Raw genomic sequence first — 27,623 nt, forward strand, 5'->3', positions numbered from 1 at the left:
AAATATATTCAAAGAATTGCTCTTTTTCGCCATCAAAAGATGATTTATTAATAACTTAAACTAGCATAAAAGCCCGTGCGAGGCACGGGCCTCTAATTTTTGTTGTGTTTAAAATAATATTCATGTGTCATCATATTGTTCTCGTACGGGCCTTGAGTTTGTATTGTATTTTAAATAATATCCGTGTGTCATTATATTGTTTCGAGCGTAATTATTATGTTTTATTGTTTGACAAAATATCTAAATATGAAAATTGTAATATTTGCAACCTAATAGCATTAATATTAATAATAAGTACTATTCCCTCCGTCCCAATTTATATGACCCTTATTCCTTTTTCCTTTTTGGGACATCCCTAAAATAATGAACTTATTATACTTACTATTTTTAAACACTACTTTTCACTATTACACCCACTACTTCTCTATTTTATACTCTTTTTTATTAAACCTATTACACTCACTACTTACCTCCACTATCTCAAATCTATTATTAAATTTTGATACGTTCCACCACCTTACCCACTTTCCAACTAAATTTACTTTTATTTTTACCACCTTTTTCTTAATCTCCGTGAAAGTTAAATGAGGTCACTTAATATGGGACGAAGGGAGTATATTTTAAAAAAAATATGGACCAAAAACTACATTTGAACTGATATTTCTATATTCAAATTCTATATTCAAATTCGCTAGGATATACAGACCATTATCATATTATCTATGTTCAAAATTATATTCAAAATTAATACTGAAACTTTTAGATTTTAAATATATTATACTTTTATTTTTCATATCAACTATATATTATTTCAGCGTATTATATTTTTATTGTTAATTTAAAAATATTAGATGATTATTACTTTGATACAGTATGTTATAACATTATCTCATTATAAAATTTTAATTTTTTATAATTAGTTTTTTGAGCTTGTCGATTAAGACTTTTAATGATTTTTGATGTAATCGTTATAAACCAGATCCCAAACAAATGAGTTTTTGGAATTTCAAATAGCAAAACGAGAGTAGATATGAGTTAGGCATCATAAAGTTCATAAAACCATGAAATATTTAGTTCAATTAGTTGTGCATTTACTTTTTTAGCTTTGTGCAAACTCACATTTTTAAATATTTCTCACATTCATGACTTAAAATTTCTATAATATTGTATCGATGCTCGTTTAAACTATAAAGTTATATTTGAATTCGTTTATTTTTATTCGAATATGAATTATATCTATTTTTAGAAATCTGAATCATGGCTCGAACCCGATTATTCATATTCTTTTTCAATTTTATATTTATTTACGTAAATAATTAATTCATAGATATTAATCTATCATGCAAACAATATATGAGACTTAACTGAAATAATAACTTATGTCAAATAAATAAGATATTGAAACGAATATAAATACAAAAGTTTTCAAGTATGTGATTAATGCTTTTGAATAACAAACCAATTGTTTGTGTAGTTCAAGTGGTTTGAGTGATGTATCTGTATGGGAGAGGTTTTATTTGCTCAGGAGAGAGGCTTGACACGAACCTGTTGGGCTATTATATATACTAGCCTATAACCCGTGCGAAGCACGGGCGGGTATATAATTCGTAATTTATTATTTAAATGTTAACATTATTTTATTAATATGTTATTATTAGTGAGTTGAATTTTAATTAAATCATATTAACCAACTGATTATACATTCTTATGAAAATTTAGCTTCTATAATTTATCATTTATCTATAAATATTAGAATACGTAATGATTAGTGTTAGTATTGAAATAGAATACGTTAGAGTTAACACAGTTATATGAAAATTTTGTTAAAAAATATCCAAAATCAAATGTTTATAATTTTATTTTTAATATCATTATAATTTCTTTATAAGATATTATATGATAATGTATTTCATGAGTTTTTTTAGTATTTAAACTATTTAATAATGTAAGATTAATATATATCAACATATTATAGACTTGTAGTTTTAGAGGGAGTGTACCAAACCAAAAAATAAAACTAAAAAATTGGATTACAAATTATACCTATTTTGACTTATTATAGTATAGTCACGGATGACTTTATTTTTCATAATTCTTTCGTGTTATAAAATTATTTAGATAAAAAATTTAGTAATTCTAAATTTATTAGTTATATAATTAAATTAATATATTAAAATGTTTATGATTTACACTTGAGTGAAGAAAGTGCATGTCCAAAACTCAAAATAAAAAGTTGACATTTAGCTAAAACAAATATTTCTTATGAAAATAAAGCTTGCACACATGCAATTACTTGTAGAAATATTTAAAAATCCAATAAGGACCAAAAAACTATTCATAGAATGTCAAGTTGAAATTGCAAACATTTTTTTTTGACAATGCAGGCTTATATGCCTTACAAATTAGTATCTGTTCTATAATTCTCGGGGTGAGCCAGAGTCGAACCCGGGTGTCCCGAGACAACAGAGGATAAACCCACCACTGGGTTATCCAATCGTGCTCAAAGTTGAAATTGCAAACATTAAATTTAAACAATGACTATAATGATCATCTAGTACATCAAAGTACAACCGGATTCTCCAAACAGCTCATGAGTTGAATATTACTGATGTGCAAATCATGTCGAAGCAAGACTTGATCACTGTAAATTGAAATCTTTTATTAAATATCCATGTCACCAAACAATGTTAACAATGTTGAAATAAAGACTCAAATGCTATAACATTCGACTATCGGTGACTAAATTTCCTCATAACTGATTTTGGCTGAAATATTCAAAACAAAAGAAAAGCTAAAATGAGTCAAGTACTTAATTACAATTTACAGCTCAAGATTACTATAAAAACACTTCCATTCAGCAAATAACAACCACGTTCTTGCATGTTGGAAGCCATAAATAAAGAATTTCTCACCATTCACCAGTTAATACCCCCAAAAAGTTACCTATGACAATGCTCAGAATTTAACAAACAACTAAATTTCCCTCTTGCTTCTTAAGTTGTAAATGTCTGTACAGGATGAAGAAGTTCAATAAATTATCAATCACATAGCAAAAACATCGCATGATGAACTTGCCAATCATGATCTTGGTTTGCTATCAAGGAACAAATGCATAATAATATGATATTGCATGATGTTAAAAGCAAGTACCAAGACTGTAATACAACTTACTTGAGCTCCTGCAAGCTTGTTATCCCAATTCCCAACTAAGTACGACATAATCATGGAAGAAATTATTTTTACTCACAAGATAGACTTCTCAAAAGATCTAACAATAACTTTGAAAAATTCACAACAAAGTGGAAAGAATGCTGAAAGCACAACCAGTTGTTTTTTACTTAAAAACAGAGACTTCTAAAAAGATCAAATAAGAAATTTGAAACTATATGAAAAAATGCAACTAATGTATAAACAAAAGAAGAAGATAGCAAACAAACACACAAGAGCAGCCATCCAATCCCCACCATCAGATCTACAACGCCTCGATTATATATACCAGAAATTGGAAATTAACATTCTTCTAGTCCATCAACACAATGGACTACAACCATCTTTCGCATTTGGCTGGATGTCCCTAGCTACTCTCTTAAGTTTAAGCTAGCTGCTATAAATCTATAGCACGCATTTTTTATTCTTTTACCACAGATTGATATAAAGCTAAAAGAGATGCCGAATATCGATAAATATAGTAGTCAGTCGTAACACTATGAAAACCTAGCATATACTGTATTGGGCTTAAAATAACCCAATATTAAGCCATTACCTTTGTATTCCATTCCCCACTTCAGTTTGACTATGACATGCTTTCCGGTTGAATTGTTCAAGAATGGGGATTAACTGGTACAGTCTGCAAAGATATTTCTCTTAAAGACCACTGTTTGTGAAATATAAATACTATATATCCATAATCAGGCACACATAACTGACTTAATTCAATTATGCTCTCAAGCATGAATAACTATCAGATGTGGCTCTAGGTGATAAATAACAAAACGATGACTACATGTAATGATCTGTTCAGACCATAAAAATCAGAAGTAACAACGCATAGGCAAGCATAAAAACTATTTATATCTATGCGCTTGGAGTTAGCACACAGCTGTATCCAAATGCAGAGCAGTGTTATTTATTTTGTGAAAGTTATTATCATGTCCATGCGCTTTAGTACTAAAATAATGCTCTACATATATTCATCAAGAGTCAATCTATTCCACCAGTCAAAAGCTATTTCAAAGTGTTTATCAGGTTCAGTAGATAAACTAAACACTAATTCCAGCAGAACACAGCCAGTATATGTCGTCCCCAGAAAAATATCACAATCACTACAGTGTTTTAGTCCCGGAAGTCAAGTAGATCAGTCTACAACTCCGGATAATGCTTACTTGACATTAAGGACATCCAACTCAACACCCCATACCGATTAAGCTAACATAATATGAATATGCAATCGAGCGGAAGGCACATTTCTAAGAGCTAAATACAGAACCTGGCATATACCTGGCATATACCTGGCTGAGAGTTCCCATGGTGGTTGCGGCAGCTAATGCAGTCATCAGCAAACTGTGCGGTGGGTGATTGAATCTGCAATCACTTTTTGCACACCGTCCATTTAGATATTCTCGGCAAACTTCCCCTAAAGTTGCTCCTACTCCAGGCAAAATTGCCAAATTTCATAAGTAATTCTTCGAGCAGCTTGTAACTGTATCTAAACCAACAATTAAAACTCAAAAAACCAAAAAAACCAAGCAAATTTTAGGTCTAAGAAAATCCTACTGCAGTGTGAATATGAGTTAGGTAGTTAAGCTTACCTCTTTCAGTTCTTTCTTCGCCTCTTTGTTTGTATTTTATGTTAAGCTACTAAGTTCTCGGCGATCTGCAACATCTCCAGCACATTTCCAGCAACATCTGCAGTAGTTTTGTTGTTCACTATTTCTTGCCTATTAAAATACTGTAGGTAGACAGTTTTCCCTCGGACCTGAGCCGCTTCTGATGATGAAGCAAAATATGATATCATCGCTATAGCTTGATTTAACTCAACCTATTAAACAAAACAAAAAGAAACATGTACACAAATTAGTTAATAACAAATATTATCAAGCATTAATACAATTAAAAGGGGCTAGGTGACTTCTGTAAAAAAAAAAAAGGGCTAGGTGACTAAGCCAAAACGGAAGCGAATGACAAAACTGATGCACGCTTACAAATTCAATAAAAGCTTGGTTTCGGTTGGCCCCAACATTACACTTGGTGTTGACAACTTTACCAAATGGTTTACCAAGTTCAATCAGCTCCTCCACAGTGCATTCCCATGGCAAATTCTTCAGATGCAGGACCTTGGACGGAGGTTGTGTGTAGAGGAACTGCGGTTGGCTCGAAACAGATGAGATAACACTGCAACAAAAACCAAATTAGTTAATACACTTTGTCCCCTTTATCAAAAACTATTATAAATACAACATCCTCTTTCACTTTATCAAACCAAACTATCATATTAAAACGTATAAAAAAGAAAATTGACAAATCCGCTTATCAAAATACTGTAAAATTATGTACCGAAAATTATCGATAAACAGACCGTATGTAGTGGAAGTAAAGTGACTAAGAATTTGTGAATTAGAAGCATCAAATAGTGATAAGATACCTAAAAATAAGATCTCTAACAATGCGCAAGCATATACATATAAGATCCGTATGAATTTCAATTTCACAAATACGTGGATAGATACAATAAGAGATACAAAGAATTGGGGAAACAGAAGGAGCAATAAGCACTATTAACTTAGTAGACTGACGATGAAGCTAATTTTGCCCGTAGATTCGAATATCTAGGGTTTGGATAATTCAGTGGATGCACATTTTTGAGCTCAATCGTTGAAGTGATAGCTTTTTACCTTTAACAATAACAAAATCCAGACACAGTACTGTGTTCGTGGTCAAACTTTAAGGCTGATTTTGGTTAACAGAAAATAAAAGGAAAAAATTGTGATATTAAAATACTTCACCGTTTGGTTCGACTTCAGTGACCGTGCCTACTGGCTTTGGTTCAAGTTGCACAACAACCGCTTTTGATTCGAATACAGCTCCCAGCTTTGGTGCCACTGCTTGACAGCTACAGCTTCAGCCTTCAGAGAAAGGATGGAGAGAGACAGAGGGCGAAGATGAGGGTGTCTTGTGAAATTTGTAGTATTTGTTTTTGTTTATAAAACTAATATTTATTAAGAGATAGAATGTTAGTAGGACACAAATTTTTGATATTTGTTTCGGGACGAAACCATACGACGAAACCAAAAAGCATGAGCAAAGTATAGGAGTACAAAATATATCTATGTGTTTATAATGTTTTGTTCCCTGAAGAGTGGAATGCTTAAACATAATTAATTATATTGTGTCGTTTGTTTGCTAAAGTTTTTAGAAATGGCAAAAGCTGATATGGGCAACAGCTGAAGATTTGGCTAGGAATAAAGGTCGGGTTCTGTCATTGTATCGCCAGATATTGAGGAGCCTAAACTCACCCAATTTGCCACTGAACTTGGCGGCTCGATTATCTAAGAAAGCAGAGGTCCGTGCCATCTTTATGGTGGCTGCTGAGGAACGACCACACAGCATCATAACATATCCCAGCTCGACTGTTAATTGCAAACTAAATTATGCAAATTATGTATCAAGCTATACAGGTTTTTTAATCGATCTTCCCATAATCCTCTGTTGGACTCTGAATATCCAGCCAGCCCAAAGGAGTACAGAGTGGCCAGTACCCCAATTCCTCTAAATTCTACTACATAGAATATGTTTGTACATCTTACCCACAAATTCCTGAGGGGGTGCATGATAAAATTTAGTTACCTCTAGAATGATTCAAGTTTAAGCCACGGAATGAGGTCAGTTTTTTTCATATAAATACACTCTTGCAGAGAATTGACCATCAAGAAAAGTACACAGCAGTGACACGACATTAAATATGCACACAATGATCCGACTGTAATTTACACATTCGGCAGAAAAATGGAGTCCTGTGCTTTCAAAGTTTACTGCGATCAAACATAACTGAACAAAGAATTCTAAATTTCAATTTGAATCAGAATGAAGAAGACAGTTTAACTCGAAATATAGAATTAAAAAACCAGAAGGAATATTAGCTCTATATGTAAATCCTAAAGTCTTGAGAAGGCCACTAACAGAGTACTGGAACCCTGCTATATACTTATATATCTTCCAACCTGGATATGTAAAGATGGACTCCAAATACTTGCACATCAGTGATCATAAACGCTGAATATTTATAAGCAACAAAGGATATAGTTGCTGAGAGGTATCATGCGTTATTCATAGTCAATGGCAACCTGATTTTGTGTATCAAAATGTCTTAAACTCAAACCAATTATTCACCAAAAAGTACAGCATCATTTAATCCATTTGGTGGATTTTTGACTATGATCCTCTAAATGCCAAAATGCAATAGAATATTTTTTAAAAAAAACATGATAATCAATCTTGCTAAATTTTACACGAGAGAACTCTCAACAGGATGAATACAGACAATCTAGGGAAAGGTGAAATCCCGAAATATATTAACAGAGGGAGTAATCATTAGAGTGGATACTTTGGAAAATATTGAAATGGCAGATAGAACACTATAGTTATTATAACGATGAGAGCAAACAGCAACTTTATTACATCACGATGCTTGCATCTACAAATCAATGTCATGAATCAATAACATTCAAGGTAAATGAGAGATGTGACTAACCTGCAGGTTTAGGATTATATGAAGTATATGTTAATTTCCACTCCAACTTGTGGTGTGCAGGACATGATCACAGCCGAATGGGCTATGGCTTAATGTTTTCTATCAGACAATTCTCAAAGTTATTCAGCCTAGCATTTATAAAACATATAAGTTTCTTGCAAAATGAAAGTGGTAGTGCTAACACTAATTCTATATGCTGAATCCACATCACATTGAGTTAATTTTTCAAATAACTCTCAGATCAAACACTTTACGTGCAAAGAAAGAGCACAACCAGGAACCAAAGAAAGAGCACAACAGAGGCAGCTAAAAACAAAGATCAAATTAATCAATTCTTATAAGCAACTAATTTACTGAATTTAAGATAAATAAATAATGGATAACAAAAAGAGATACTTAATCAGAAGAGAGACAACTCATATCCATATATATTCAGAAGAGAGACAACTCATATCCATATATATGTACGAAGAACAAACCTTCAGCGGAGATGAATTTGAGATGGAATGATAAGCAGAATAAGTGTCCAGCTATGGAGTTTGCCGAGACGGAGAGGAAGACAGAGGGCGGTCTGTACTGTTTGCTTTAGTCTTTAAAATCAGTGTCCAGCAGGAGATAGAAGTGTAGGAGGAGGACTCTAAGAGGAGCCATTGTTTATTACTAATAGGCTATTGTTTATTAGTAATAGGCTAGTAACGAAGTAACAAAAGAAAAGACAAAAAAAAAAGACAGTTCTACATGTTTCAATCTCAGTTATTTCTCCGGCTGCTATTTTTTCAACCACAATCATCTCACAACAAAGTCAGACCAACTGTAAAGCTTGTCAAATACTCCTCTCTAATTGAATTATACCTCTTAATGACCTCTTAATGTTTCTAAGTTTGTATGTGTAAAATAATTATACAAAATTATAAATATTACAGAAAGAAAATTATTATGCCATTAATTTAACGACACAGAAATTTAAATTTAAGTTGATAGTATAGCAGGCAAAATGAAAGGGAGGAGCAGGGGAGATTCGCGTCAATAGAATCATGAGCATTTAGTTCCCCCACGCTTTTAAGTTATTGTTAGGGGTATATGTAATATGTTGAATTGAATAATTAAGTAAAATATTTAAAGGCATTCCTGTAATCTGGCAAGAAGATATACCATCACAGGCCTATATATAGTGCAGAACTAAAAGAGCAGAACTTTTTAGCTTTCTACAGGATTTGGCCCGACACACAATCAAAATACAGTAATTAACTTGAGTGATTTCTTAGTGCATTATAAAGAGTTCTTGACAGCGAGAATTTCGACTACAAACAAGTACTAATACTATCTTATTAAAAAGATACTCATAATTAGCACTAGAAGTACCCAATTTTCTTGTTTTGAGTTCTTACCCCATTTAACAGCAAAGCAAACACCAAACACACATTAATAATGTACACTTACAGTAGATACAACTTGTAAGTTGTCTTAACAAATAAGCCAACAAAATTTCAAACAACTCTCAGATCAAACACTTTAGGTGCATGATTCATTCTTAGCTTAATCACTAATACTATCTTATTAAAAAGTTACTCATAATTAGCACTAGAAGTACCCAATTTTGTTGTTTTGAGTTCTTACCCCATTTAACAACAAAGTAAACACCAAACACACATTAATAATGTACACTTACAGTAGATACAACTTGTAAGTTGTCTTAACAAATAAGCTAACAAAATTTCAAACAATTCTCAGATCATAAGCAACTAAAAAAAGAGCTAGGTAATCGGACGAGAGACAACTCATATTCATGTATATGTATGAAGAACAAACCTTAGGGGAGATGAAGTTCTTGAGAGATGGAATGAAAAGTAGAATAAATGTCTGATGGAGAGGAAGACCCACCGAGCGGAGAGGAAGACTCGCCGAGGAAGAGAAGAAGCGGTGGTTCAGGTGTCTGTTTACTGTGGTATTTGCTTTTGCTTTAGTTTGTAGACAAATGTCCAGCAGGAGATAGAAGTCTACCAAGACTCGTTTGTTTTAAGTATTAGGCTGAAGCAGGGACGAAAAAAAACGACCAAACCAAAAAACGTGAACAAAAGGCAGGACTACAAAATATACCTATGTTGGCTTATTATAGTATAATAATAATATATAAGTAGATAAGTAGATTCTACCTCTACATTCTTCTGCCACCCTTCCCAAATAAGAAAAGCTGGTGAATGAATTTCGGATTGCTTATACAAGCTTCAAATAATCTGTTTCGACAATTTAGCAAAAAAAAAAAAATCTGTTTCGACTTGAACATGATTTTGCTTTTTCTTTTTTTTCTTTTTTTGGTCAGGATTTTGCTTCTTGTTCTTGATTCAACTTAAAAAAAAACCCCGGATTCAAATGGCTTTAGCAAATTTCAGAGTAATTCGCGCCAGCACAAATCTTGATTTTGCTTCGATTAACTACCCTGAATAGATGATAACTAATTAAATAAAATAACTTGTTTGGAATTATTATTCATCACATTAAGTGGACTTTAATGCAATAATTAATATAACTAAATAATTATTGATAAAGTAATGAACTTTATATAATATATTGTATAATACAGTCATCATGCAGGACACCAAATTAATTCTTAAAAATTATGTCATAAATTTATACTTCAAAAATGGTATTTGGATTATCAAAACTTAATAAACTAGTCATAAGTCGTGACCTCCAAAATAGTGATCAATTTATTCTCTTAAAACTTTTCTTGTTTGTATTTTTCACGTTTGTCAACACACATTTTTTATCGTTAATATCTTCAATTTCATATCAGCATTAAATATTAAAACTTCACCGTATTATAATACTCGTGAATATGAATCCAACAAGGTCACTCACGACTATATTTATTGACAATGAAGGCTTATATGCCTTACAAATTAGTATATGTTCTAATACTATTCGGATGAGCCAGAGCCGAACCCGGATCTCCGGAGACAACAGAGGATAAACTCACGACTATATTTAGTCTTATAAATTAGATGTAAATTAGTAATTTGTCTCATGTTATGAATAGTACCGACATCACAAACAGAAAAAGAAAAAAGAAACGGAGGGAGCATCTATATAACCAATAAACACGTCACCCTTATTCAAAAGAATAAAACTTCATTATAAATAACTCTTCTTTAATAATTACTAATTTTTAACTTATTTTTGATTTTAAATAAATTTATAACTTATTACATGGACAATATTTCTAGTTTAAATTCGAGAGTTACTTGACCTGGAAGCATGAACAAAGAGGCTCCATGTGATGAGTACCGGTAGCAACTTGGTTGTTTGTTCATCAAATTTTTCCTTTTTAAAAAGGTAAAGTATGTACATTGACATTTTAAGGTAGTGTACTATGTAGTCAACTCCTTGTCTACGAACCCACAAAACAGGAAAGAGACTAAAAGATCAACTTTTTAAAAAATAAAGATAAACTTTAAAAAAAAATAATTAATCGTGTAGTATAGCCATAGGGAATCTTTTGCGAGTTGTGCAAAGCAAGCGAAATGGCTTTAGCTTTTGTTTCGAGAGCTACTCGTTAGAAAGGTACTTCTAATCCAAGCACTTAAAAAATATCAATTAATTGCATTTAAAGATATATTTATTTCGTAGGATTAACAAGGTGGAATATTTTTATATATCTAATTTTCGGATAATATGTAAGAGCAACTCTTTCTCCATTTTTATAAAAATTATTATATCTGAACTCATTTAAATGTGGAGTGAATATTAGGACTCCGTCAACCTCCCTTAACTTCCTCTTTGTCCCTTTATGAATCAGATTTTTATTCATAACAGTTATTTATCTTTTTTTGTAACAAATTTAAATTTTAATGCTTCTCTCACATATTAATATAAAATTAACTCAGGAGTTGATATTTCCGCTCCTAATTTTTCAGGAGGGAATATAGAATCTGTTCGAGTCCAATTTTACATCGAATTCATTATTATTTAATTTAGGAATTAGGAGGCAGTGTGAAAAGTTTGTAAGTGGGTTAATGAACGAAAATATTAGAAGTATTCAGGGGTGGAGGTATTAGAACCCAAAAGCAGCGTGGACCGCACTCAAATCTAAAAATTTACAACCTTCTTTTTCTATTTCAAATAATATAGTCAAGCCCAACCCAAATTTTAGAAGCAACCCATCCCAAATTTAAGTAGCCCAGCCCATATGCTTAACAACATCTGAACTTCAAATGTAAAATCATCTTTAACCGTCTTGCTCTTAACCAAAATATAAACAAGATAACCGAAATAAATTCTTAGTTGCTCCTCAAATCATTAAAAATCTTACTTTTTTTTTTATTTTTAAGAGGCACAACTAGTTCTTAACTAAATTTTATACTATAACAATCTTTCCACTTTTTTTTTTAAGAACAATCTTTCCACTTTCTTTCTCTCTATTTCTTTTTTATCTTTTTATAATTTCAATGTACTTTTAGTTCCAAAATAATACATAAAGAGGAAGTTTAAAGAGTACCGTGGAGATCAACTTACATTATCTTATCAGGAGTTATTTTTTATAATATAGAATTTCTAGCGTGTGCCCATGGGCACACGCTAACAACCACTTTTTTTTTGAAGTGGAGGGTTTTTATTGGCCAAAACCTCATTAATAATTATGGCCATCTGCATATGCACAAAAACCCTCCGCCTCAACAAAAAATAGTTTTTAGTGTGTGTTCATTAGCACACACTAAAAACCCTTTATAATATTAATAAAGAGGGAGTTAATATGTTGGGAGACATTAATTTCACCTATAAACTTTTAAAGTTAAAATGACAAAGTTTTTGGATTGATGTTCTTCTTCGGCTTGCATGATGTCGAAAATAATTCGTATGGTGTTATCCATCGAAATAGAGGAATTATAAAGTGAGAAGCGTTTGGAATTTGAATTTAAAAAGTATTTAAAATAACAATAAACTACTAGTTTCAAAATATAGTCGACCTCATTGGAGTCCAATACTTTATAAGTTCAGCAAATTTTAACTAACCATTATTTTATATTATTATAACCAATCATTATAGCCAACCCCATTGGAGATACTCTAAGACCCTAGAGGCCTATACAAGACCCAAAAAGGCTCTAGACAAGATCATCAATACTTTACCTCGCCCCCTCCCTTTCTTACGGCCCACTCCGTTACACTAGGCCGCACGAAGGCCCATCTCGTAATCTTCTTATTTTTAAAAGTGCTGATTCACATTTAAATTTTTATTTTTATTTTTATAGTGGAGTAAGACTATCTCTGTATATATATTTTCGATAATATTAATAATTCAATATCAAAAACTATATTTAATATTAGATTTTTTTACTTAAACAACAGGATATTTTCCCGGATATCGACCTTATCTTTGCCTTTGTTTGCATAAGTCAATTCCAAAAGATCAGAAGTCAATACTTAGTACAGATTTAAGTCAATTCTATTTTCTTTAAATATTAAATGCACCAAAAATGGAAAGGAAAAACATTAAAACAAAACCCACCCTCTTTAGTCAGGTGACACCCATAGTTTTCTTTTTACCGTCAAACAGGCCACTGGAAAAACAAAATCTTGAACCCATTTCTTTGAATATTAGAATCAAGTCTTTCAACATTCTTTGTACGGACATAATCTAAGTTGAAATCCTAGCACCCAACTTATTATTTTTTTTCAGGGGTTTTGATTGATTTCACTGAAATTGTTCAATTTTGTAATGGAGCAATCAGAAGCAAAAAACAACAAGAAGAAGAGAGAAAGTGGGAATCAATGGAGATGGGTTGCTGTTATTTCGGTTTTTGTAGTCATGTTGGCTTTTGGGTTGGCTTCAAAGCCCTTTTTTTCAAACCCCACCTCGAAATCTTGTCAGTGTTCTCAGGTATAGCTGATGTTTCTTTGATTTCTTGTTGTTATTTGTATGTGTGTGTAACAGTGTAAGAATTCTGAAATGGGTTTTTGTGATAAGCTGTGTTGAGGTTGTTTTAGAGGTTAATGATGAAGTGTGTTGCAGGGTTCACATAAATACAGTGGAATGGTGGAAGATTGTTGTTGTGAATATGAAACTGTGGATCATCTTAATGAGGAAGGATTGTATCCATTGTTACAAGATCTTGTCAAAACCCCGTTTTTCCGATATTTTAAGGTATGTTCTTGCTGCTTAATTTGTTTAACCAGGCTGATTTCGGTAGTTGTGTTGCATCTTGGGAAACACTTGGAATGTTTGAACTAGGCCATCTATAATCTAACATCATTGTTTCGTTCATATGTTTGTTTTTGTTTTTTTGTTATGATGTTTCCGTATGTCTGTTGTTTATTGAAATCACTAGATTTGGACAAGGTGTTGTACCTAGTATTGGCAATTATTTGTGGAGGTTAATGTGTTAAATGTGGATTGTGTGCTATTTTGACTTTTATGCTTGTAAGAAATAACCTATATTCTGTTTATCCATTCAAGTTGCAAGAAATTCGATTATAAGCCACTCAACAAGGAAATATTTACTCTCCTTTTGATATCATAATAAAGTCTACGGCTGTAGAAGTAACTAGATATCCTTAACATAATTCCCTGAAGAGAGCAGAAGAAAACAAAGCAAGTCTAGGTAGAGGCAGTTCTGTTGCAGAACTTCATCTTTTATAGTTGGATATGTAATTACTAATTAGGATTGTATCTCCTGTAAAACAATACAGAATCCAGTCAGCTCAGTTCTGGCTATCTATGCTAGTCTCAGCTTAATATGATTTTGTGTGGATTGTTGATGACCGATGGCTGATGGACTAAACAATTTCATAATTCTAATTAACTATCATAAATTCGTTTCTATTTCGTGAACTATCGTTTATGTGCAAGTATCCTTGTATTTTATCACAATTACATATTGTGCTCTATTAGTCAATTGAGAAATGAAACTTATCTATTCCTTCATCGACACATCTCCACAACCCAGGTTCTCCATTTTTGTCCTTATACCTGTGTCTGCAGGACATGACATGGGTGTGGGTATGGGATCTGAGTCAGATCCTTCTTATTAAAACCGGCCATTTCATCTTGTATCATCCCAGTCCAAAATAAAAATTAATGTCTTCATAAAACTTGCTTACAGAGACCAAGGTCCATGATTGACGTATTTCTAAGTTTTTCAATTTGCCACAATTTAACATACATGATTAAGTGTATGTGAATTATCTCTTTAACTGGGCCAGCATTGATGATAATAAAGGGAAACAGTTAGTAGACAGTATTTTATATGAATGTACTATAAATCAGTCCACATAAAGTTTACTTGCATTAAGCTTACGTTTCTGATCCATATTTAAGAATTCTAATTATCCTAAAAAACTAAGAATCCGACTTTTGGATCTGCACCCGTGTCTGACCCTCATACCTGAGTCCGGATAACATAGCAGTAACATAACTTTCATCTTTGAGAGGTTTCTTAGTTCGTTAAAAAGGCAATTTTACGTGCAAAACATTAGCCGCCTGCAGTTGTAACAAGTCACTAGTCCCTCCAGTTTTAGTAAACGTATTCTTTTTATATACTATTTCTCATTCTTTGACAGTCGATGCCATTCTGGAGTGTCTAAAATCTAAATGGTTTTAAAAGTTTAAGTATATCCATGTGAGTTAGATATCAATTGTTTTCTTGTGATTGTGTGAATTGTTTTCTTGTGATCTTGTACCAAATTGTATAAATGATGACATTTAAGTGTAGTAATGTTCAAAGTTGATAGTATGAGTTGGATATGAATTCTTCATTAAGTTACTGATTGCTGACGACTGTTTTAAGTTTGATTCATGAATCGTCACATGAAAGTTAAGACCTCTGTATCTATCAAATACATTTATAGTTCTTTCTGTGTTTCCTTTTACATGCATTTTTTAATATATGTATCCTTCTCTGCTTGACGTCGTTCTATTCTTAAATTAGGTACTAAAGTCAACTCTCTACTCATATATGTTTTTCTTACATTTAAAGGTTAAGCTGTGGTGTGATTGCCCATTCTGGCCTGAAGATGGTATGTGCCGTTTGAGAGATTGCAGTGTATGTGAATGCGCAGAAAATGAATTCCCAGAAACATTTAAGAAACCTTTTAGTCATGGCCTTTCACCCGATAATCCTGTCTGTCAAGAAGGAAAACCAGAGGCTGTTGTTGACCGAACAATAGATGCTAAAGCTTTCAAAGGCTGGACAGTAATAGATAATCCGTGGACAAATGATGATGAGACAGATAATGGTGCCTCTCTAATCTTTTTTGCACTCTTAATTTCCTTTTGACATTGAATAATGCATCTTTCCTCTTGGAAACATTTTATTATTTAAAGCTCTTAGTTGTGGAATTTGTAGCTATACTTCTGTCATTATTTTAATTTACAACATTTTGAACTATAGGCTTATCAAGTTCGTGTTTTGTGGAACAAAACATGTTAGGTCTATACTTTGGAGGATTGTAGTATTTTTTTTTCTTGCATGTTTTATGCTACTCTTAGTGCATTTTAAAGTTGATAGCTCATGTGACACCTTAACTGGGTTTCTTTGTCTTAGCTGACATGACTTATGTGAATCTTCAACTGAATCCTGAACGTTATACTGGCTATACTGGCCCATCTGCTCGAAGAATTTGGGATGCGATATACACAGAGAACTGCCCCAGATGTGAGTTACTCTGCTATTAGCTGTAAATATTCTTACATCTTCATTGTAATTCCATGCTGCACAATTGTTGGTAGACATACGCTTTGATTCTTTGGTCACATTTTGTGGTGACTGAATCTGATGTCTCTTACTTAATATTTTATTAGTGCTAATAGTTGTGACTTGCAATCATATAATACTTACTTTACAAATTGTGTAGCAATACTGCCCACCTTCCCTTTGCCATTGATCTAAATTTCATGCAGATCCTTCAGAAGAGTTTTGTCAAGAGAAGAAAATTTTGTACAAATTAATATCAGGTCTTCACTCCTCGATATCAATTCACATAGCTGCTGATTATCTACTTGAAGAAGCAACACACGTGGTACTTTCTCTAGCTCAAACCACAACAATATTTCGGAAACCAGTTTCTTACACTTAATTGCATATTTCCGTTGACATGTTCCACCTATTTTCATGCCATTAGTTAGGACTTGTGTAGTCGGCTTTTTCTTTTTGTTTGTTTTTTTTACCATTATCAGTTGCAGAAACTTTAATACTCTCTTGAAACCTTGACCTCTTATTACCGAGGGGAAAGGAGTATTCGCTAGGCTGAGCCTTGAGAATTTTAATATTTACTTATGGAGGGTATATTGAAATTTCCTAGTACGTACTTTTCAGCTCATTTAAGTCATTGGTGTCCCGTTTAAAACTGTTATAGTTGTATGTAGCATATCTGCAATTTTCTGTGAAATCTAAACTGATTTTTTACTCAGATAATCTGATAGTAATATTCTGTTATGTCTATTTTGCTTTCAGTGGGGTCGAAATCTGACATTGATGTATGATCGAGTCTTAAGGTACCCAGATCGTGTTGAAAATTTGTACTTCACCTTTCTCTTTGTTCTTCGAGCTGTGACAAAGGTAACTTTTATCCTGTAATTTCAGTTTTAGAGTCTTGTAAGCCACTTGCCTGCATGGCTTTAACATTTGATATGTTCTGCTTCTGGGTGCCTTGTAGGCTTCAGATTTCTTGGAGCAGGCTGAGTATGATACTGGTAACTCTGTGGAGGACCTGAAATCACAATCCTTGGTAAAAGGGCTGCTTCACAATCCCAAATTGCAAGCCGCATGTCCCCTCCCATTTGATGAGGCAAAATTATGGAAAGGCCAAAGTGGACCTGAATTGAAGCAGCAAATACAGAGACAATTCAGAAATATAAGGTTTTTCAAACATTATCTTCTTTCACTTTTTATCTAATTTTACCTGCTTTACCATGGTTTTCATGGCGGTAAGTTGAGTTGAGTCGATGGAAGTCCGGCTGGGCGACTAGTTGTGTAGTCGTGGAGTTGTCAAATATATACCATACTTCTGAAGCCAAACCATTAAAATTTTTAGTCGGGTCTGTATTTGTGCCGTTCTATGGGCCTATTTATTTTTGAACCTATCTTAATGGGTTTTATTATTTTAAAACCTATTCCCAGCAAAACATATAATCATTTGATTTAACCACGTCTTTACGCCATAATTAATTTTACTTGCCTCATTGAAAATTTGTATTAATGCTAACAAATATATATTAATATAATGAAATATATGTCTTATCTTATTTAGACATATTTTAATGGGCATAATAATTTTAAAAATCTACTTTAATTAGAATACACATAATTTTCTGATAAAAGATAAGTCTCTTGAATGAAAATAAATGCAGATAAAAGATCAAATATCAAAATATAAACAATGGGAGGATAAAAGTAGTCCATGCAACTCACTTTATTCAAGCTAGTTGATGATAAATAATTATATATATCTCTTGTATTTGGTTCTCACAATGGAACTTCAACATTCCCTTGCATATCTTTCAAAACAGATAAAAAAATAAAAAAAATATCTATATTTCATAGTTTCCACACACACATACACTATGAACGCGCGCGGGCGCACACACACACACATATCAGTTTTAATCAAGCCTACTTCCACACATGAATAAGGCCTTCTCTTCATTTTATTCAATTTGGGCTGGGTTTTGCACTATTTGACTGACTAGTCGCCTAAGTCAAACTTCTTTTCTTGGACTAGTCAAGCGTCGTGAGAACAATGTCTATTACATAGGATTTGACATAAGATAAATCTTGCATACATCCTTTCTGCTGATTGTTTCTTTCAAGCTGGCATCCTATATAATCAGCAGATACTCTAAACCTGCTAAACTATATTGGTATTAGTGATTTAACTAGTTAGATGTCTAATGGCATTGCAGTTCTTTGATGGACTGTGTGGGGTGCGAGAAGTGCCGACTCTGGGGAAAGCTTCAGGTTCTGGGTCTTGGTACTGCATTAAAAATCCTCTTCTCTGTTAATGGACAGGACAACATGGGTCACACGGTATTTTTCTTTCATTGTAAACTCTGTATTATATGTTTTCTACCAATGATATACATATATGATGCCTATAAGACAACTTGGATAGAAGTGGTACTTGGTCCTTAATTAAATTGTTATATGCTTAACAACAGGAAGTGTCTTATAAAGTATAAAGCTGGATTATGAAAAGAAACTGAATGTGATTGCCAATTCTCATGGAATACACTTATAATGGTTTTTACATGCTGAGTAATGATTTATGAGAGTATACCAATTTTGCATCAGTGTAAATACCATGATTATTATGTATAAATTTGGTTCATACTTGACAATCATAGCATCTAATAGTTATATGCTATTGCATTACAAATACCTGATAGGACAACGCAATTGACTTGTAATGAAATGTCAGTGATTTCAACACTAGAACTCTCATGAACATATTTTTAATCTTGAAACTAATAACATATACTCGGATGTGTCAAAAGGACCAAGCAGGATAATCAACTGCATTTCATTGCTGGGTGAAATAAGAAAAGCTATGAATTAACAAAAAAAGTATCAGATATAAAGCTACTACTGAAATGATCACTTTTCTTTTTGAAACTAGATTTCTATCTCTGTTTGTGATTAATATTTCTTAATCAAGGGAACAAGCTTATCTTAATTACTTTCACATTTATGAAACCTCACTTGCAAGTTTGCAAATATTAATTGTTACTTTCTTTAGTACTAATAGAAAAAACGGGATGCGATATTGTACTTTTCTCTTGCAGCTCCAGTTGCAACATAATGAAGTGATTGCTTTGATGAACCTACTCAATCGACTCTCTGAATCAATTAAGTTAGTTCATGAAATGGGGCCTGCTGTTGAGAAAGCTGCAGGAGTTCCAATTCCAGCATTTGGTGATCGAACTAGTATTTGGCAGAAATTATGGAATTCTGTAACCGGACATAAGTGAGACGTTCTGGAATATCTCCATATCTGAACTAATATACTGTTAAACATTGATAACATGAGACTAAGAATTTTCCTGTGGTGTATTATATCAAGAATATAGGTTGAACAAGAAACTGCCAGCCAATTGTAATGCACAGCTGCGCTGAAAGGAGAATGTAAAGTAGTATGTTTAGAATGAAAGTTTTGATAATCGGAAAAGTTTTGATACAAGTATGTAGTGATATAGTTTTGCCAGTGTACTAGAGTGAAAAATTACACGGAAGATCATTTATTAATTGCAATTATGCTTGCAAATTTCATTTGTCGGCAATAGCACATCAACTTCATTGAAGCGGCATATTTTTGGAGTCTTACGGGCGTGTATTCGATTGGGATTTTAATGCATTGTTTTTAGTCTATGGATTTTAATGGATTGTATGGGATTTTGATTTTGTGCGGATTCTTGATGAAATGTCGCAGAGTTGATAGGATTTAGGTACAATGCTTCAAAATCCCATTGAATTTGGTGGGATTTCAAAAAACTTAAAATACACTGAAGAATGCCACAAAATCCATCATTTTATGAAATGAAAAAAAATCCATCAGCATTTGAATATCATCAGATTTTAATGGATTTTAAACAATCCCAATTGAATACCATCGGATTTTAAAGCATAATTTAAAATCCCAATTGAATACCACCAGATTTTGTGGCATAATTTAAAATCCCAATTGAATACCTCAAGATTTTAATGGATTTCAAACAATCCCAATCGAATACCCTCGGATTTCATGAATACAAAAAAATGCTTTAAAATCCCAATCCAATACACCCCTCTTAGTTTGTTGGGCTAAGCTTGAAGAATATTATGCTTTGATGTCCAACTTGAGCTCATCTCAAGCTCTATAAATGACCGGTTTATCATACTCTTTTATGTACTTGCCCAAGGCTATGCAAATACCTCCCCGCAATTGTTTTCTACCTTAACCAAGAATTTACTTCTGCAGATAACATGATAATTGAACAGACTGATTGAAAATATGCCCGACTTCTTCTGGGGGCAAACAGATTCTCAACCATATAATGTACAGGTTCCATCACAAGTTACATAAAGTTCTTCCGGCTGAATGAAATCAAAAAGACCAACTAGTCGAACCTTAGAGTTCTTCTGAGTTCTGACTGACATCAAAGATGCACAATTGTAAATTACTGTTGCAGATCACCAGAATAAAAGACATAATTTATAGTAAATAATGTATTTACTCCACATTTTTATTATTATAATGTGCAGATTAGGCCAAGAGATGATTGAGCAGTAAAAACTTCTGTAATAGCAATAAACACGTCGGTTGATATGTTTGACATTCTGAGAGCGGCCTTGTTGCTGAAAATAAGCAACACAAAGTATCAGATTCAAAGACCTCACTGGTTGTCAAGATTGCGCACATAACTTTCTCATTTCTGTTCTTTGCAAATGTACATGCGTACAACCAACAGAGTGAGAAAAACAACACAACAATTTTCTGGCAATAATACAGCTAACATACCAGTCCACAAGTTCTTTGAATTAATAAGAATTCTATAAATCATTACAATCAGGCCTTTGCATGAGAAATTGCCAAAAGCATATAATATTGCTATTACATAATATAGATCCCATGTGAAAGGTGATCCTCTATACTTGGCATGTAACTATAAAGATTTGTTCAATAAATAAATTTTAGAGAACTAAGTTCTTCAGCACCTTAATACCTAATTGCTTCCAGGTTATGGAAAACTGATGATTTGATGTGGACCCATAGCCAGCTTTCAGTATACTGACAATAGAAACCGTGAAGATGCAAACCTTACAGTTTATCTCTAGCGAGACTTTTTTAGCCGTTTCGGAGGCCTCATAGCTTCTTTTCTTGATTCCTCAGCAACTTTAACGTCTATAATAGACTGCAAACCGTGAACCAATATAAGTTAGGACTTGTGATAACCACAAATGAGAATGAATGTTTATGCAAAATTAGAAAGACAAACACTGTTCCACTCTTATATAGTTGATGTCATGCACTCACAAAATATCAGGATGCAATAAATGGGTAAAGCAGTTATTCATTCAGTGACAGGAAAAAAAATTAATTTAAAACCGCGTGTGAGAAAGATTCTTTTATGTCCTGAAGTTGCGAATAAGCATATGTGCAAAACAACCACAGAACTGAAGGAAAAATAAATAAGATCTCCAACCTCTTCACATTTTCTTTGGAGTTCCAAAAGTTCTTGACAGTATGCAAGGCACTCTGCATGGTAAGCAGCAGCTAAATCTTTAACCAAGGCCTTCCTTCTAATGATACCAATCACTTCAAGCAAACCAATAAGAAAGTGAGCAAACAACTACATACCACTGAATAAAACTACAACACATAACGTATTAGCAATGTGCTTGTTCTGTTGACTATTGGACTAATCTGTTTCACTATTCCGGTCATCCCACGGACTAGATCACAATCATTGTATACTATAAAAGATCAGTTATACACAGAAAAAGGGTACTGGGTACTATATAGTCCCCCAAAACGAGTTGAAAAGTAATAAACAATAGTTTACGGGATTCTTACAGGGTATGACTTATCGAGTAAAAACTATACATAGTTCCGGATTGGGTTAGTTATCGAAGTCATCATTTTTAGGTCCAAATAATGACTGCCATATATATAATCGTGATAACTTGTTCGCATCCCAAACAATAATCATATCTCAATAAAATTAAAGAATATACAAGTGAAGATGCCCAACATAAAGTTTCGCTTGTAGTTGTAACTAAAATTAAAGAAAATGCTGTGTTACATAAAATACCCAAATTTCATAAAGAACAGCCACAAACCAAACCCTAATTTCCAGACTCAAATTCAAGAATACAAAAATTAATAAATTAGATAATTATCAAGCAAAAAAACATTAAATTAAGTAAAGCAGGCAATGTAGCTAAATTGATAAAAGAGTGCGTAAAGAGAGATTTGGGGTGTTTACTTCGGCTAGGATCGAACCGAGGGGGAGATGGTGGCGGTGGTGGGGGGTCCAGTGTTGCAGGCGGTGGCGATGTAGCGGCGGGTTGTGGCGGCGGATCGTCGGGCACTTCTGCCATTGCCGTATTTACTAGACCAGAATTTAAATCCTCTGCTTCTATTCTTCCTCGTCGGAGCTATAAAGTTTTAAGGAGTTTTGAGGGCTTTTTACTGCTTAGGTCCTCCAAATATATACGGTACCAACGTGTCTCCCTTTAGTGAAAAAAATAACCATCATGTTAAAACCTCAAAAATATTTGATTATCACTTTCCTTTTTTATTTTTTTTTCCCGGTATTATTTTTTCCTCCCGGTTTGCAATCTCTATAAACATAGAAGTGATGCATGTATTATTAAAAAATTCGGTTTTGTAGTTAGGTGTCGCTCAGTGACGTGATGAATTTGTTTTAGTTAAAATAACAGTCGATACTGCAATTTTTATCAGTGACGGACTCAGAAATTTTTGCTAGTGGGTGCTTTATATAAATGTTAACGAATACCAGGAGAAGATTTAGAGTACTGAGAGGCAGGGAGGCGGTTAACGTTTTCTTTTTCACTCTTATTTCTGTTGTTGGCCTTGTGGCTGCAGTAAGATTGTTTTATATAGATTCTATTTTAATTTACTATGCTATACCTAATAGGTTAGCAGTGGGTTCTTGTGAATTATCAAATAGTTTTTGTAAAACTTTTTACTGTATATAATAGATTTAGGAGCAGCCAAGTGGGTTCCTTGGCACCCAGTACCAAGGCTGTAGGTCCGCCCATGATTTTTACGGAATTTCTCAATGTGAAATTGATTTGTTGGTTAGTGATGACAAGAGGGAGGTTATTACGGGTCATGCTCAGAGTTTGTGATCACCGCTTGGGAGGTTAATCGTGGAGTGTCACTTGATACTTTTGGAGTTAAACATTCGTTTATATTTTATTAGACGATCTGCTAACATGGCAGTTTATTATGTAGCGCAAGAGTCATGTTCTTTTCTAGCTCGAGCCTTCGATATGAGGCATGTTCCTGTTCAGTTGGAGTCTATTTTGTATGCTGATTTGTTTGAGTAATATATACGCTTTTTTTGAAAAATAAAATAAAAAATACTTGACCTAATAGATGTTCATACATTTAAATCGAAATTCAGTTGTAAATTTTAAATTCAAACAGATTTCTTCGCGGTTCTGCAATTAATCCTGCTACTCGAATCCCCATAATTGATTCTTTCTCGAAGAAATTAATTTTCATTCTTTTTCTCCGCTGATCCTAAATTCGACCGTAACACAATAAATTGATAGCATTTCTTAGATGAAAAAGCTGGGGGGACAAGCATTAATGATTATATGTACCCGAATGGATTTTGTATTTACAGTTCTTGTTAGTTGTTTTGCAGTATATTCAATCGACCCATTAATCTTTTAACTTAATAGTTACATATTTTAAATGTACAATTTTTCAAGAGAATGCGTTTTAGACAATAGCCCCTCAAGATCATCGTCCGGAAGCAATTCAAGACATTCATATATTATTAGAATTCTTTTTTCTGGGACACGCCAACATCATCAGACATGAATAGCGTGAAGAAGAAACAAAAATCACGAGTATGTAGTAGAATACAAGACCTTTTGGATGATGAAGAAGAGAAGAAACCATTCAGAGAAAAAATAGGATTATAAAGTGAGGTTGGTGTCTCTTGTTGTGAGGGTTGTAGAATTCGATATGTTGGATAAATTGGATGTGTATGATAATGATGGATAGCGTGGGTTAGGAAGAGTTACGCACAAGTTTGATTATATTTAGAATGTTTAGTATTTACTGTAAGGGTTAAGAAACTCTTTGTAGTAGGCCGTAGGGCTCAGATCACTCAACAATAGAAGATTACACGAAAGATGAGTCTCGTGTAAAGAAAATCATTGGCCAAGATACTATTCACATACATGTCACACAATACTCCATCCTACACTAAATCGGGGTTTCACGAAAACAATCTCTATCAAAATAAGTACATGGTTTGGGTCTCTCCATACCTTCAGAATATTGTGTGTGTAAAATGTCCATAACACATATATCAATATGCCATCTACGATTTTTATAAAAATGGAATCATTTATGGAAGTAGTAATGCAAAAGTTCTGGGCAAAAAAATGTTTATGTGTGTGTGCGCGCGTATTTTTTTGCTTTTGTGTACACATGTAAAAAGAGAAACAGTTTAGTTGTCTTCCATGATAGTAAATGCTAAAATTTCAGAATATCATATTTAATGCAGATTTCGATCTCTCAAATTTCAGCATAAGAAAAATCAGTCACTCCCATTAAACTTGTCATCTTGACTTTAATTGAAACTTTAAGTTATGTGATTATAAGAGTGATATTAAGTCCGAAAACAACAAATTAAACCAATGTTTATAACTTTAGAATCTATTATTAGAGCGCTTACAGATAAAAGACAAGTGACATTCTAGATCATAATATATAAAATTAGGTGAAAAAGTAGTGAAATTTGTCAAATTACAAAATTACCAAGGTGTGTGGTCTCGAATCATCAAAATTGTACTCCCTTCGTCCCACCCAATTGTTTACATTGGGTTTGGGCACGAAGGTTAAGAAATATGTATAAAGTAGTGGAAAAAAAAGTGGGGTGAAGTGGTGGGACCCATTATTTTTTAATATATAAAAGAGAGATAGTGGAGTAAAAATAGTGTGAAAAGGAAGAAAAAGTGAAAGAATGGTGGGGCCCATTAACTATTTTGGAAAAATTTTGGAATGTAAAAAAATGAGTGAGACGTCCAGAAAAGGAAACCGTAAAGGATGGAGGGAGGGAGTAAGACTTTGGTAGGATTTGAAGTTGGATTATTATGTACTCCTTCCGTCCTTATTTACTTGTCACTTTGACTTTTTGCACGTAACTTAAGGTGATTAAAAAACATAGTTCCGCATTTTTTAAAATTTTCTTTTTATGAATAAAAATATAAACTATAAATTTTAATTCAGAAAAAGAAAATTTTAAAAATAATAAGCAGAAGTATATTCTTTAATCACCTTAAATTACGTGCAAAAAGTCAAAGTGACAAGTAAAAAGGGATGGAAGTAGTAATTTTTTAAATCCGTCAAACAACCCATTATGACAGGTCCTATCACTTTATTTACTTTTCAACTAAATTTATTTTTTTCCATCTTTTTCTTAATTTCCGTGAAAGTCTAACAAGGAGAGAGTATATGGAAGAATTAGTATTGTTGAGTAGTAATAAAATAAAGTGAAAGTGGGTGTTTGTGTATGGCTTAAAAGCCCAATTTTTGATTTATAAGTTAAAAACACTTAATTCATACTGTTTGTGTAAAAAGTCAAGAAAAACTTATAAAAAGCTAGGAATTCTACTTCACTTTTTTATTTTGGGTGTTGCTAAATGCAAATCAGTTTTGCTTAATGCAATTCGCACAAATTACTCTTCTAGCCTTTTAGCACAGTCAATACGTATTAAATGCTGAATGTGAGTGGGGGTATATTAAAGGCGCTTAGGTGATTACGAGGAGCATTTGCATTTTAGTGTTTTCCTGTGTTATTATTTAGAAGAAAGATTTTAATAATTAAAATTGTCTTTGATAATTTTTAAATTCAATTCTTTAATATATATCAAATTTTAAATTGACATCACACAATTAATAATTATCATAAAGATATTTTATAAAATTTTAAGATTATATCATATTTTACTTATTTTAAATATTCTTTAAATTGTCTTTGGTTAAAATTTTCAAATCTTTAAATTAGAAATTATTAGAAAGATATTTTATTTTTGTCAATACTTATTTCATATTATCAGTATAATTAATATATCATCATGTTTAGTAAAATTATGTTATTCTGAAAATGAGTAGAATCAATTTATCTTGAACTCTTTTTATCGCAGTATATATATTGTTTTTATTTTATAAAAAAAATAATATTTTATTTGTCTCTCGTATTGATTGTTTATATGTATTTTAAGAATAAAAAAGACAGCGTCATATATTTTTCCAATTTTTTTCTCTCAAATAAAATTTTAAAATCTAATTTTATTAAAAACAATAATTTTAAGTAAAAGTTAGTGGAGCAATTGGTCTATATTTTAAAATACATGTTTAAAAAAAATGATAACTTTGGACACATTAGGTAAATAAAAAAAATAATAAATATTATATATAAATCATGCTTTGATATCTAAGTTACTTGTAATTTTCACTTTTCACGTGTTATAATTTTGATATTGAATAATTATTATTTTATATAAATAAACTTTTACCACTATATATTCTAGTCAAAAGTTGTATATACTAATTTGAGCATAGCAAGTAAATAAGTTTCAACATTTAATTTTAGATATTTTGAATGCAAGACAAATTTAATTAATTTGTATTATATTTTTAATGAAAATTTTGATTATATGTTTTTTAATAAAAAACAATTATAATTTTAACTATCCTGTCGAAATATTTAAAAATGTGTGGTAAAAACCTAAACATCAACTAATATTAAAGAACTCATTTACAGTATTTAGAAAATGTTAAAAAAATTAATCTTACAATAATATATTGACCTTTTTTTTTGAAACGAAATAATATATATATCGATGTTATTTAAACATATTATTTTGGTTTACTTACAAAAATAAGGAAACGCTACATATATGGCAGGAAAGATAAAACTGTAAACAGGAAAGATAAAACTGTAAACATATTCTCATTAGTGTTGATGCTGTACCGCCGTACACATTTAATGTTGCACGTAAAATTAGAAGGGATAGTAAAGTAATTTCTCTGAATTGCATCAAGCAAAACTGATTTGCATTTAGCAATCATGTTTATTTTAAACAAGAAGCAATTATTTTAGGCTCACCAAAACGGCCTCAAAATAAAATACAGC

General features: G+C 32.4%; 2 protein-coding genes and 1 long non-coding RNA gene across 4 annotated transcripts; 1 reads left to right on the forward strand and 2 right to left on the reverse strand.

Moving 5' to 3' along the window:
- Positions 1-3,469: 3,469 nt before the first annotated feature.
- On the reverse strand, positions 3,470-9,763 carry LOC135148260 (uncharacterized). 2 transcript variants are annotated; one of them, XR_010286228.1, is made up of 5 exons: positions 9,557-9,763; positions 5,202-5,391; positions 4,809-5,038; positions 4,509-4,705; positions 3,470-3,847 (listed from the first exon to the last, which is right to left on the reverse strand). It is a non-coding gene; the product is annotated as an uncharacterized LOC135148260 (long non-coding RNA). The 2 variants fall into 2 exon arrangements; XR_010286227.1 differs by having other exon boundaries at positions 4,509-4,699; positions 9,557-9,762.
- A 3,505-nt stretch (positions 9,764-13,268) lies between these two features.
- Positions 13,269-19,989, forward strand: LOC108197025 (endoplasmic reticulum oxidoreductin-2). The gene is made up of 9 exons (XM_017364497.2): positions 13,269-13,625; positions 13,758-13,889; positions 15,721-15,979; positions 16,288-16,398; positions 16,644-16,762; positions 17,197-17,301; positions 17,399-17,601; positions 18,645-18,768; positions 19,524-19,989. Exons 1-9 carry the CDS (start codon positions 13,464-13,466, stop codon positions 19,707-19,709), a joined length of 1,401 nt encoding a protein of 466 aa, XP_017219986.1. The 5' UTR covers positions 13,269-13,463; the 3' UTR covers positions 19,710-19,989.
- A 1,198-nt stretch (positions 19,990-21,187) lies between these two features.
- On the reverse strand, positions 21,188-22,909 carry LOC108198677 (uncharacterized). The gene is made up of 3 exons (XM_017366456.2): positions 22,704-22,909; positions 21,921-22,033; positions 21,188-21,629 (listed from the first exon to the last, which is right to left on the reverse strand). The coding sequence occupies exons 1-3, from the start codon at positions 22,816-22,818 to the stop codon at positions 21,549-21,551; spliced, it is 309 nt and encodes a 102-aa protein (XP_017221945.1). The 5' UTR covers positions 22,819-22,909; the 3' UTR covers positions 21,188-21,548.
- Positions 22,910-27,623: the final 4,714 nt, after the last annotated feature.

This window comes from Daucus carota, chromosome 8 (assembly GCF_001625215.2).
Source record: "Daucus carota subsp. sativus chromosome 8, DH1 v3.0, whole genome shotgun sequence".
NCBI classification, from domain to species: Eukaryota; Viridiplantae; Streptophyta; class Magnoliopsida; order Apiales; family Apiaceae; genus Daucus; species Daucus carota.

Coding starts and splice junctions, on each gene's coding strand:
- LOC108197025 (XM_017364497.2), top strand. CDS start 13,464: ATGGAGCAATCAGAAGCAAAAAACAACAAGAAGAAGAGAGAAAGTGGG. Junction 15,980..16,287: donor TGATGATGAGACAGATAATG/GTGCCTCTCTAA, acceptor TCTTTGTCTTAG/CTGACATGACTTATGTGAAT. Junction 18,769..19,523: donor AGGACAACATGGGTCACACG/GTATTTTTCTTT, acceptor TTTCTCTTGCAG/CTCCAGTTGCAACATAATGA.
- LOC108198677 (XM_017366456.2), bottom strand. CDS start 22,818: ATGGCAGAAGTGCCCGACGATCCGCCGCCACAACCCGCCGCTACATCG. Junction 22,034..22,703: donor TCGGTTCGATCCTAGCCGAA/GTAAACACCCCA, acceptor GTTTGCTTGAAG/TGATTGGTATCATTAGAAGG. Junction 21,630..21,920: donor TCCAAAGAAAATGTGAAGAG/GTTGGAGATCTT, acceptor CACGGTTTGCAG/TCTATTATAGACGTTAAAGT.